Raw genomic sequence first — 13,540 nt, 5'->3', positions numbered from 1 at the left:
GAAATTATGATCACCCTAATGACTACATTTTGGAAAGCCCCCCGATATTATATCCAGATAGTGATAACATCGGATACAGTCCTTCTGCTAGACGATCGTCATTCTATGGAAGATTGAATCTTTCGTTTTCTAGTACTGTGTCTATTTAAGTTCAACTTGAATCGAGGATAAGAGAAACGACCAGATAATAGATTATTATATTAGGATATATATCATAAATTGCGTCTGAGGTAGTCTACAAAACTCATCTACTAAAAATATCTACACTCTCGCTAACAGAAAAATGGTACCTTGAATTATCCATTCCTATGCTTTCCTTGCTAATGAGAAAATCCAACATCTTCAAATCCTTCCGCGATATATGCCCCATTGATGGAAAACAATCCTTCTTTCTGGTATGCAATGACACCTGGAAGAGATATAAGCAAAAAATTTCCTATGAACAGAAAACCAAAAAATTTTTTTGAACCTAAAGCGAAAACCATGAACAGTACGAATACGTGAATGTAAACTAACTATAAGGTGGAATCAAAATGTATCAAACTCCCCAAAAACCATAGTTTCTACAAATGATTCCCCATGTGAACTTAGTTGTCCTGCAACAAAACAAAATCCAACGATAACTAAACTAAAACTATTATTGAAACATGACTAACTTTGTTTCTACTGATAATCTAATTCCAATGAGTAATATTCAACTTATGTTTGCAACCAACATGAACATATTTAATGGAAACTAAAGAAACCCGGAAGAATGAGGGAAAAGATTTAATCTGAACTAAAGTAACACAATCAAGCACTATAAAAGATTTAATAAAGGAACGAGACTGAATGATTTTGAACTGGTCTCATGACCATGTTCTTTTTTCCTAGGACATGCATAACTGCAACATTTTGCTCATTGTATTTACTATGGTTCTTCCAATCCTATATAGCAAACACATAGTTATCTTGAAATTGCTTTACGGCAAGACAAAGAAAGTGTTACTTTTCTCTTTCAAACCAGTATTTCGTCACAAAGATGAGAACTCTTATGCATAGTTGGGATTAGCTCCTCAAATTCATCCATACATAAACACATGTTTGGAAGAATTACAATTAAATCGAAAACCAAAAACTGAATGGATCAGAGCCAAATTCAAACCTCCTGAAAAAATTTCACGGCGTCCTACGGCAACTGCGGCCTCTCTTGTATACTCCTGAAATCAATTAACCAACTTGTGAGCCTATGAATCCGTATTTAAAGTCAAATAGCAAGTTAGCAACAATAACTGTAATAATTATCAGATTAGCGCGTAGGGCGATATGATAGCACTGTCCTCCTCCTTTTGGGTAATCTGCTCTCCATCTTTTCGGTTTCTCCTCCTGTTATCTATCTATAAGATTTTGCAAATGTCTTCGTGAGTAACCATCTATGTAGAGATCGAAACAAAAGTAGTTGGAAATCAAATACCCATAACGTGATCTTCTTCTTTGAAAACCCAATAATTTGATTTCTTCACACGCTAAATGAACCCGAGAAGGTACACAACAAAACTTACATTTTTCTTTCGTCAATTGAAGTATATGATTAGGAGAAGCGTATGATGATTCAATCCCAAAGAAGTGATCGAATGTGGGAGTTGCAGTTTTTGACAGAAGAGAATCAGTTGTTGATAAGATGAGAGAATGTGCAGGCGTTACTATATTACTTTTTGTCATTCGCTTATGTATGTTGAGTTTTATTTGAGGAATATAAACCCTCGGTATTTTCAGCACCCTCGGTATTTTCAGCACTTTAAAAATTAAACCATGCGTCTTCATTTCTTATTTTATTAATAGAAAATAGTATATTTGTTCGGCAAGCAATTATCTCCCAAAAACAACTACTGTATCTTCAAATGTGTACACTTTGGCTGATGTCTAGTATTAACTAAATCCCAATGCTAGAAGGAAAAGAACGTAAACCTTAAACGGATATGCATGCCACTCAGTATCAACTAAATCCTAATGCCAGAAGGAAAAGGAAGTGAACTCTAACAAGGAGTCCAGAGCCGCATGCAAGCCTATATAAAAGGCACAGAGCAAGTCTCAACCTCTAACCAAGTTAGAAAATTACCCAAAATCATCACAGAATTGAAAATGGCTTCTTCACTACAAGCTGATACGGCTACAGGGTGTTGCGATTTCCTTCCGAAGTATTTGGTCTCTCTCAACGGACGGCTGACAATTTTCTGGGACAAGTTTATTGCTGCGGTGCGGAAATCAGGCTCTGATCAAGTTCCCCTTCTTATGCTTCCTAAGAGGTTTGATGCGGACATGGTTCAGTTTTACACCCTCACAAAAAGTCAGATATACAACACCAATCTCCCAGAAACCATTGGCAAGGCCTGCTTTGCCTCTCTAGGATGGCTGATTACTGTAACCAAGGATACAGCGGATGATGGGGAATTGAAGTTTAGTATGTTCCACCCATCAATGCATTCCAGAATTGAAATCCCAAATGGGGGGACTGATTTTATACGCTTCCCCCTTGAGAATGTATTGAAGTTTGTGGTGTCGTCGAATCCTCGTTTGACATCGGATTATATAGTCATGTTTCAATCATATAGTAGTTTGGGATTCTGCAGGCCAGGACTTGGCCAAAGTTGGAAGCGTCTTACATTTGACTACCAAAATTACTTCACGGATCTCACGTATTATCAGGGAAACTTCTATGTTGTGAATCGATCTGGTCGTGTTTCTGTTGTTTGTGACATTGAAGACCCTGAGCGAGCACATTTGAGTGTTGTTGCTCCCGAAATTCCGGATTTGGAGGAGCTTCTAGGTCGTCATAAAGGCATTAAGAATTCATATCTGGTGGAATCAGCAGGGTCCCTATTGGTGGTTTTGTGTACTTCCAACCATTACCACTATGAAACAACTAGTGGCTGCAGGGTTTTCAAGGTCCCGTTCAGTAGTGGCAGTTCATGGTCCAACTCTGAGGTATTCGATTTGGGTGACAGAGCCCTCTTCTTGAGCAAAAGCAATTCCTCTTTCTCTGTTGAGGTCTCGAGCAACTCCGGATGCAAGGCCAATTGCATATATTTCATGAACAACAAACTGGTCTCCCCATCTGTGGACTTGGATATTGGAATTTTTCATATGGAGAATGGCAAAATCGACCGAGACTTTGCCAAGTCTTTCAATACGGGTTTTGAGGAGGTCAGGGAATCCCATCTATGGATTCAACCGCAGTGATATCCCCTTGAAAGAACAAAGTCCAGAAGACCTGCGGTTTGTGGATAATTATGCTGTTTTGCAATTATGTTTCTCTAAGCTTATTTATGTCTTCCCTTTCAAAAAAAAAAAGCTTATTTATGTCTTCTGTCCTTTTGTAATAGACTACTACTCTGATCTGATTGCTGTTGCGATGAATGCAAGATGTAATAGCGCTGATAAGACAAGTAGGAGTTAACTCATAATGGATGAAATAGTCGTTACTGATTCTTAGTTGCAAATTAGTTGATTATTACATGAGTTCGTGACAGAATTTTATCTCGATTTTTAGTGTGCATATATACCTAGATCACAACTGTAACTTGATATCTGTTAAGCTCATTTGCATAATCCCTTGCTCTGATCGAAGAGCTTCATTTTCCTTCGAGCAAGTTTATGTTGCAATACTACATTTCAAAGATATGTTATGCATTTTCCTAAAACATTTCTACGAAAAATTCTAAGTTGCGCATTCGGTATAGAAGTCTAAACAGATAAGAGAAGAAGATTATTGTTGACAAAAGTATTTGATCAATACTGGACTATCTTCTCAGTCCAAGTTGTCAATGAATTTTACTCATCCGGAAAAGCACACGGTGATCTTTCACAAAATCATAATCCCCATCAACTTTTTTCCAATAAACACTTAGAACATCTCTTTATGGATCAGGTGCTTAGTTTGTGTACTGGATAGGTTCTTAACCGTGTATTTTATTGGATGCTTGGATCAACAAAAAAGATTTCCTGACAATATGTTGTTGCCATGGTTAATGCTACTTTGTGTTAAGTTGAAAACAGTGGTTTCTGTGCATGGGATACAGATTATTAATTAGTCTTTAAACAAGCTATATTGACTGCTTAAAACGCATTATATATTGTTGGTATACTGGACTTCCTCTGTTTCAAGTTACCAAATTGATCACTAGGGCATGTACTCAATGACTAGTACATTTTTGAAGGGAATCACAAAGGAACATGTGCTGTGCTTCTTGAAGTATTGCAACTTATTCTTGTTGATACAAAGGTTCAGACTTCAGAGTATAATGTGTGTGATTAAACTCATTATATCTCCATTGTGCTAGATGCAATTCCGGAAAATATCAATGACTAAATGAACCTATCGTTGATGTTGCTGAAGCTTTTTCTAATTGTTTTGAAATTGTCACATGTTTCATCTGAAGCAAACTCCTTAGTCAATCATACAGAAGCTGATTGCATAACAATCCTTGGAATCTATTAATATGCAGGGACTACCGCAGCAACAAAGTCACCCTTTTTTCATGGCATTGAGGAGGGTGGCATCAGGGCCTCATCTTCCTAGTCTCTTGAAATCGATGAGCAAGATAATGAAAGGGCAGTTGAAGGACTGCGGGATAGAGTCAATTCGCTGAAGAGAGTAATTTGTGATTTCTCGTAATTCGTGGCTGGATTCAGCATATGGTAATGCCTGTCTACACATGTTTATAGGTTGCTTCTGAAATTTGCAGTATGGTACTTTGTTCTTCGCTAATAGTTCCCTAAAAAGTTTAATATATTATATACCTGCGCCTAATTGGCAGTACACTTCCAACTATGAATTGAAATCCTTTTCAACGTTCGAAATATCGGTACTGGGGGATATATTGTTTTTTTTTTAAATAGAGATATCGGATATATCGGAAATATATTTGGGATATTAGGAAAAAAATATTGTTACTCTTCAGACATTATTTATTTATTTATTATTGAATTACATACAAACAAATACAATTATGTTCCGGGAGAATTATTATTCTACCCTTATGTGTGTCTTAGCCTAATAGGTTTACTGTTAGGAGATAGATTAGCATCTCCGTAATAGATTAGGACTCCGAATCCTACGGGATTGTGGTTTTGTAATGCCTATATATAGGCCCCCATATCATTCAATAATACACAATTATTTCATCCTAAAACACGTTATCACGCACTTTGCCCTAAAACCCTGAACTTTTAGAGCCCTATACTTTTTTTCTCCGCCGGCCGCCGTCGATTCCAAGTTCCGGCATCTCCTCGCCGGCGCACCTCCTGCTCGCCACCGCATCGCTGCCGCCGCATCGCCGCAGCCCCTGCCGCAACCCCCCCTACAGCCCCTGCCCGCAAGCCCTGCACGCAGCCTCGCCGCCCCTGTACGCAGCCCCTGCACGCAGCCCCGCAGCACCGCAGGGTCTCCTCCGCATCCGCTCCGCAAAAACATCTTTTTGCCCCAAAAACCCCGCATCAGAGGATTCAAAATTGCTCCTCCCGCATATATACGCAATGAGCGCGAACTGCACAAGCAAACTCTTCGCTCAAGAGAAGCTACTCCCGTCTTCTCTACCCTTTTGGGCCTTTAAACTATTTCTCTTTTTTCCTTTTTATTTTCCTATTGCTTATTAAATCGTTTATTTGCACGTTTTCGTTTTCTAACTATGTTTCACGTGCTTGCATAGGAAAAGTGATCACTCGTCGTACTATGGTGATGACATTCATGCCGAGATGGACGATACTTTTGTCATCTACATATGATTTTGATCGTATCCTCCCAAGATTTTTATGTCATCGGACGAAGATCGAAAAGGAATTCAACAAGCAACTTCATGCATGACGATCGATTTGCAGAGCAATTTACTTATATGCGGTCTATTTGGCAGACCAACAAGTATGTTTTTCTTAAAGTTGCTGCTTTTGAAGATATATATATAAATTATCGGGCGCTATTAGCCTTTTTCATGTCTTCTTTTCCGGCCTTTCTTATAACGCCGATGAGACCAAAGAGGGATATGATTCCCCTCTTGGTCGACGTTTTTCGTGTGACGATCCTGGGGGAGTCACGTTATTATTTAAAAAAGGAAGATATCGATTTCGTGTGGTCGCCTGAGTGCACCGCTGTTTTGGGTGCGATCATGAGAATCGCCGATATGCATCGATTATTTTGTGACCATATACATCACAACCCTTCTAATTCCGGTTACATACTTGAATATTTCGATTATTCGAAACCTATACAGCCCTCGTTTCTTATGGATGCGTCACCATCGCGACTGTTATTGGAATGTTTGAGTTTTCTTAAACTCATGTCTATAAACGATAATCCCAAGGTCTACGTACTCATTTATTTGAGTTGATTCATTACTCTGATGCATCACTATTTGCTGACAAAAGATCCCAAAAATAAAGAATTCTATGGGACACACTTAAAGTGATTTAATGAACATCTATGACGTTGTATTATCAGAGTTGACCTTGATGATACTCCACATCCAAGAAACGCATGCCATTTTTGGCACCTATATCTATTTCTTGAGGGAATTTTGGAGATGGAAAAGTAACATTCTTCCATTCTCAAGTAAGCAAACATTTTTGAGCCTCAGGCTAAGGCTCCGCCCGATCCGATATGCAAGATTTTGTTGCTACGGACTTTTGATTAGTCACTCTATTTTGACTATGTCTTCTGCTTACTATTTTTCAAGTATGACGTTGGCATTCCCATGTTTCTTGTTCGACTTTAGCTTAAGTCGTCTATTGGAATTGGAAGTTTGGTTGTGTTGTATTAAATATTGGCATATTCTATAAAATTTCTCGTCTTTCTTGGACTCGTGAGAATTTTATTTTCCTTGGCTTAGCATGCATGGTCAACGTTTGCAACTCACGTGGTTTTTAAATTGGCCGCTTTTGGGTTACATGGGACCCCAATAGCACTACATTGTGATTTTGGACTTTGAAATTTGGAAAACGGACCTCGGAACGTCAAAATTGACGTCGTTTTTCCCGGTTACTGTTCCGGCGTTTCCGGAACGTTTTTTTGACGTTTTACTGGCGTATTCGCCGCCTTCCGGCCATATTCCGGCGTTTCCGGCACCGCCATCCGGTTCCGGACGGCGTTCCCTATCGGACCTGAGGTTATGGCCTCCATACCGGCCAGGTCAGGCCACTGCCGGCCGGATTTCTGGCAATCGGTGCCGCCGGCTTCCGACGAGTTTTTCCGACGTTTTTTTTTCGTCGTTTCTCGTCATTTTTCCGGCATATCTCAGCAGTTCTTGCTGCCATGTTTTCCTAGTCCAAAATTCACCCGGTTTTGAGTTAATTTGACATGGTCTTCCGGTTAATTTTCCGGTTTTCTCCAAGTCGTTTCATAGCTCAAATGATTTTATTATTATTGGTGACCACCCGCACCAATTGGATGGTTTTTACCACCCAAATTGTTTGGTATTCAACTGCTCCAATACCATGTCTTTCCAACTCTTGAGTTGAAGAATGTAGTTCTATTGCCATGTGATACATTCGATGGGATTGCCATTTGTTTCAATCCCCTCTCTTACAATATCCTACGGTGTATTGTGTAGAGAAGTTCACCGCGTCGTTGACTCTCTTAATCTTCATTTTGAGAATGTCTCGCCGTGAAATCGAGTGTCTTGCTAATTGCGTAACCACCCACACTGTCCTACGGCGCAGGTAGTTGTTTTACGGATCTCGTGCGGAGATTGTGTTGTATATCTTCATACCTTGCTAAGTTTTAAAGGCCATACATGCCAATGATGGATTTTCATCTTGATATTTGTGTTAAGAATGGAGAGGAATAAATCTGTCAGATTTCATTGACAATATCTTTTTCAAGCTTCGACAGTAGCTTTGTTAGCTTGCAGACATAGTTTTGCTTGCCTGCAGCAGTAGCTTTATGTAACTCAAGATTCTTTGAATCATGGGTTCGGTTTTACTGTCTTCTCGGTTTTGACATGATCGTTTTTTGGTCATTTTGAACAAGATATGATGATTCGAGTTCTTTGAAATTCACATTATCATCTATTTTTCATGTTCACAAAGCGATTGGAGGACCACCTCACCCATGCTCTACATGGTGAGGCCGAGCCTGCCTATTTTGGCGGCTCCATGGCACTAAGGTCGTCGGTGGCGGCATCCCCTCCTTCACAGGAGCTTGTGATGCCTCCCGTGTTTTCTAATGCCTCGATGGTAATCTCTGATGCCCATCGCTCATTTTGCAAAGCTTGTTCTTTTGCTAGATTTCAAGGAAGTCCTTATTTGCTAAGGCTCCAACCGAGAACATTCTATTCTTACGAAGTATTTAAGGTGACATTAGTGGACCCTATCCAACCGAATGCGGACATTTTTCAGTATTTTTATGGCATAGGTTAAGAGCATCGACGCGTTGGTCACACGTCGCTTTGCTTTCCACAAGAAACGCTGCATTTGCTAAAGTTTTTAGCTATGATCATCATCCTCAGGGCTCACCACCCTTTCTATCCTCTCACATCTATTTGATTGGATACCGTTGGAGAGTTCACCTCCACGACTTTGATGATTTCGTTTTGCATATCTACTGGGATCGTCGTTGAACATAGTATTCCTCATGTTCATTCACTGCACAATCTAGCAGAGCTCGGACTTGGTTATGGGTACTAACCTGCCGATTTTTGCATGGAGATATGTAATGATGTTGTATGCAGCGACACTTATTCGTTTTAGACCCACAACTTGTCAAGCGTTTAGTGCGTACCAGATGGGCACTGGATACGGTCCCAACGTTCTTTTCACTAACGCCTATTTGGTTAAAGTTGTTTATGTGCCTCTATTGTAGTTATCTCAATGGGTCTACTTGAAACGATTAAGTATTCTGGTTGGTTATGATTTATGAATCACCAACACTTGTCCGCTATTTTCCAATCTACAACCGTTGATCTCTATCCTGCGATATTAGCAGACGGTCACTTTGATGAGACATACTTCCCGTCGTTAGGGGGAGATATGGAATGCTCCCATTCTGGTTTTAACGCCAGGAATTGACGTGGTGTGGAACTATGTCTCATTAAGATCCCGCACTACTCAAAGTGAGTAAATGTGCAACGCATTATCGACCTCCAGAAAGTCAAAAATTCGATGCTCAATGACTTTACCGATATTGCGAAAGTGACGAGATCACACATAAATGCTGTGATGTGCCGGTAAGGTTGGAACTCTCAGAATATGAGAGAATTTCATATGACCTGGTCCTAGCACCGTTGGCACCATCCCTGACAGTGGGAAGGAAGCCGGCGATGGCACCATCGTACGCTGTGGTGTTGTCGGCGCCCGTGGCATTGCACCACAAAACAAGGGCGGCATACGCAAAGATGAACTAGTAAGGGTCATAGCTTCGGTCTTGGCTCCAGCCTAGATGAGGGGGAGACCATTATTCTCTAGAATCAAATCTAGAAAGAAGCGAAGTGCGTAGGCACAAGTATTTCACCCATCATCAAGAGATATCCTCTAACCATGTGTATCAATTAAGTTTCTGTGGGACGCTACAGACTCATTTTGTTGATGTTAGAGAAGAATAGAAATCTCATGAATTGATCGTATACAGCGCGTGTGTTTAATGTATTGATCTCCCATGATTGATGATGTATTCGCTTATGCTCTTATTCTGTTGTAAAGCATCAACGATGAGCAACTTGACCGAAGTGGAAAGAATCAATACATGCTGAACTAGACTTGTTATGTTGGTCGTTGTTCGTAAGTGTAATGAGAAAGATGAAGTCATGCGATATACGCAGGACTTATGGCGCAAATATTGTCTCATTATCCTAGTATTGAGTACGATGAGTTATATTCTCTCGTTATGGACATAATTGCTTTCCGCTACTTGATCAGTAGTAGTGTCCATGAAAACTGATTTGCAGCATATGATAGTGATCATAGAATATCTGTAAAGGGATCTTGACGCAGATATGAGAGTGCCCGAGGGACTTTAAATACCTCTAGACCACGGAGAGCTTATGTAATCAGATTGCGACGTTCGAGAGAACGTAGTACAATCGGTTGCAAGAACTCATACCCATATGTGTTCATATGAAGCTAATTCTTGATTCTCTATTCCGTCTAAGTATAAATGATGAAGAGATTCAATGAGCTATACATTCATACATGTTAGTGTTGTTGGGACACTATTGCTTTCATTATGACGTGATTAACTATGTGCCTATGCATTGTCATTGGACTTGCATTGCTTCTTTGACATGGGTTTAGTTCTACACTTAGTGAACCAACACAAATCCTATCCACACCAACGCCGCCAGTAGCTCCAGCAACATCAACGTACGCCTTGGTGTAGCAGTCGACACTGGTAGCGTAGAGGATGCATACGGTTCCGTCTTGAACCAAAATCAGTCCTTCATTGGTTCATTCCCCCATTCTTTTCGCGAAAGACACATTAAATGTGACAAATCAGAATCTGTCCAGTTTCGTAGGTCAACTTCAACGAGACTTACAAGACAGCTCGCTCGATGAAATATGGTGACATTAGTACCGTTGGAAAGGCCTATGTGTCTACTTTCCATGGACACCAACCATTCGTTCATAGCTATCATATTGAGTGAGTTATGGCCGTTTTAGCAAAGTAGGACAGTCATGTCCGGAAATTTGCAAGTCAGTCAACTTCGACAGAGCATTGTGAACTGCTCCGTTTGGATGAGGTTGTGAACCTTATGTCACTGGAAAGCCACGGGTGTCTACTTTTCAAAACATTTTACGGTTTGCTAATACCTATTTGGACGAAGAAGTTATGGCCATTTAACTGAGTGAAGGTCATTCTATCCGAGAATCTGATTTTCATTGCAAACTCTTGTTTTGAGTTGTTATGCAATCTTGTTTCCTAAGATCTAAGTTTGGCTAAGTATAGCATGGATGATCTAAGGATGTGTGGCTAGATTAATGATTAATCATTAGCCCAAGGCTACGTTTGAGAAGCATGTAATGAACGTTGTATACGTTGTTCTTTGTACTCCATGATTATGGCACTAATCAGGGGGAGTTGTTTCGTAGACTTCAGGGGGAGTCTAGCTCACATGATGTTATCAAATATAGACGGTGCGTTGTGCTCTTTTTCCCTTCGATCAAGCTTTTGTTTTTACCCAAGAGGTTTTTATTTTGCTTGACAAGGTTTTTACCGAGGCAACGATGTGTGCACCATGCAACGTAGGCATGCGACACAATGGGGAGTGTTCCGGGAGAATTACTATTCTACCCTTATGTGTGTCTTAGCCTAATAGGTTTCCTGTTAGGAGATAGATTAGCATCTCCGTAATAGATTAGGACTCCGAATCCTACGGGATTGTGGTTTTGTAATGCCTATATATAGGCCCCCATATCATTCAATAATACACAATTATTTCATCATAAAACAAATTATTAATTTTATCTAGTACCAGAAAGAAACTCTACGTGCTTGAAATATGCACACAAAACTACAATACTTTGCCCAATACATATGAGCCATATAGTACGAATTATAATGGTTAACATGATAGTCATATATCTCTTTTGAGCTACTAATAGTTTCTCCGAGAATGAGATAGTAAAGATGAACCCAACTCGATAATTGATCATAAACGTCTCCAAACTGACTATAATTGTAAATATGATGACCAAATTGATAGTTGACTTCACGTTTGACATCTCACTGTATTATGTGCCTAAACTGATAGAATCAAAACTTAAGGCAACTGAACTAACATCAGATGAAATATTTTGATCATTAATGGCTCCTTTTGTCCTCCTCCTTCACCTATTTTGATGTTGCGCACCATGACCGCATGCTCTAGATCCATGATTCTCATCTTGGGTAGCATGATCAAAATTACTTTCACAAGTAAACTGCTCAAATTCTCCACATACATAAAATTGTTCATATTCAAACCTTGTATCTCCACCACCTTGTCGACTTCCACCACTACCATCACCATTACCACCACTACCACCACCACCACTACCATTATCATCATTACTATCTTAACTATCTGGAGTTGCTACACCGTCCCACACACTAGCATTATCAGAATCATCTCCCGGGTCTCCAACTTCATCAGATAATACCTTATTTACATCAATTTCAAAATCAGTTGCCTTTTCTACGACATGTGGAGGAGGGTTGCCATTTTCATCATCGAGATGTGCATGCATAATCCAATCATGAAAATGATAAATGTCATTCTGAAGTGGTTCACTAGCAATATGAAGTAGATCGATATAGTTGTTTTCATTGATCACATTATTTTTTGCTCGTTTATCACGTAGTCGTAACTTCATGTTATAGTAGTAGTATACGAGTTTTTCCAACTTTTGATATGCAAAACGGTTCCTTTGCTTTGTATGAATAAGAGAGAAAGTACTCCACTTTCTTTCACAAGCAGAAGAGGAAGCCATTTGTGCTAAAATACGCATGTCAACTTTCAGTATTATCATCATTCCATGGTGGGTTCACGGGTTATTAGCAATCTATGAAGGTATGAGGAAACTTCTAGGAGACAAATACTGCAATGTGACTCATGTTTTCTTACTTTCCCCAATAGTGCTCGAGGAGAACACTCCTTATCTAAATATCATTTGAGAGGATGTCAAAGAGATAAAAATTAATACTCTTTCTATATTCCTCGAGGAGAACACTTATTACTAAAATTTTAGATATTCTCTTATGACCGTCATGAGAGTATGAGACTACGTTGTGACCCTTTATTTTGGATTCTCTCAAGGTCAAGGAGAGCACTGGTCACTGATATGGCTTGACTTTTAAGAGTTAAGACTTGAACTTTCACTTCTCATCTCGATATCTTTTACGAAAAATTAAAAATTAGCCGATTGAAAAACTACTCTTCTAGTCTTATTTTTATATTCATCGAGATGATTAATTAATCAAAAACTACATGTCAAGGAGATCCGAGACATCCTCAAATTGAGTTAAATTTTTTTAAGTGAAAATTTTCAAATATTTCTCTAAAATATCGAAGATATATCGGATATATCGTAAATATCGGATAAATATTGGAAATATTTTATGTTATCGGAGAAATATCGCAGATATGGAAAAAAATAAGATATTTGCCCTTAAGATATATCGTTTTTTTGAAAAATGGAGATATCGGAGGATATATCGGAAATATATGGGAGATTTTGTTTCTTATTCCTTATATTTCTAAGTTCTAACAGGAAAAGAGATTTAAAAAGAATACATAAATTGAGCTCAATATTTTCACTCACAATCCTATATATACTAACACAGCAGTTTTGTTTTTCAAAAATTATATGCTAGATCATATGCATGCGATCTAGATTATCTAGAATAATGTACTGACTAGTGTGTGCAAACAAAATGTTTCATCCTTTCTTCATATAAATAATAATTTGAAGCTTTTTAAAATTAAAAAAAATGATAGAAAAAACTAAATCTAAATATTTGTCAAGTTAATCTTTCACCCCCAAACTTAAAAACTACAAATCCCCTAAAACCCTAACGGAGCTCACATTGAAATGATTA

The 13,540-nt window shown here is 39.0% G+C and overlaps 1 protein-coding gene across 1 annotated transcript; it reads left to right on the top strand.

Moving 5' to 3' along the window:
• Positions 1–2,121: 2,121 nt before the first annotated feature.
• On the top strand, positions 2,122–3,219 carry LOC126784111 (uncharacterized). The gene has a single exon (XM_050509601.1). It carries the CDS (start codon positions 2,122–2,124, stop codon positions 3,217–3,219), a length of 1,098 nt encoding a protein of 365 aa, XP_050365558.1.
• The last annotated feature ends 10,321 nt before the right edge of the window (positions 3,220–13,540 follow it).

The sequence above is a fragment of the Argentina anserina genome, chromosome 2 (genome assembly GCF_933775445.1).
Source record: "Argentina anserina chromosome 2, drPotAnse1.1, whole genome shotgun sequence".
Classification (NCBI taxonomy): Eukaryota; Viridiplantae; Streptophyta; class Magnoliopsida; order Rosales; family Rosaceae; genus Argentina; species Argentina anserina.
Note: the sequence above shows the minus strand (reverse complement) of the source record. Positions and strands in the feature narration are given on the sequence as shown.

Excerpts from the sequence above, each read along its gene's own strand:
- LOC126784111 (XM_050509601.1), top strand. The coding sequence starts at position 2,122 with ATGGCTTCTTCACTACAAGCTGATACGGCTACAGGGTGTTGCGATTTC.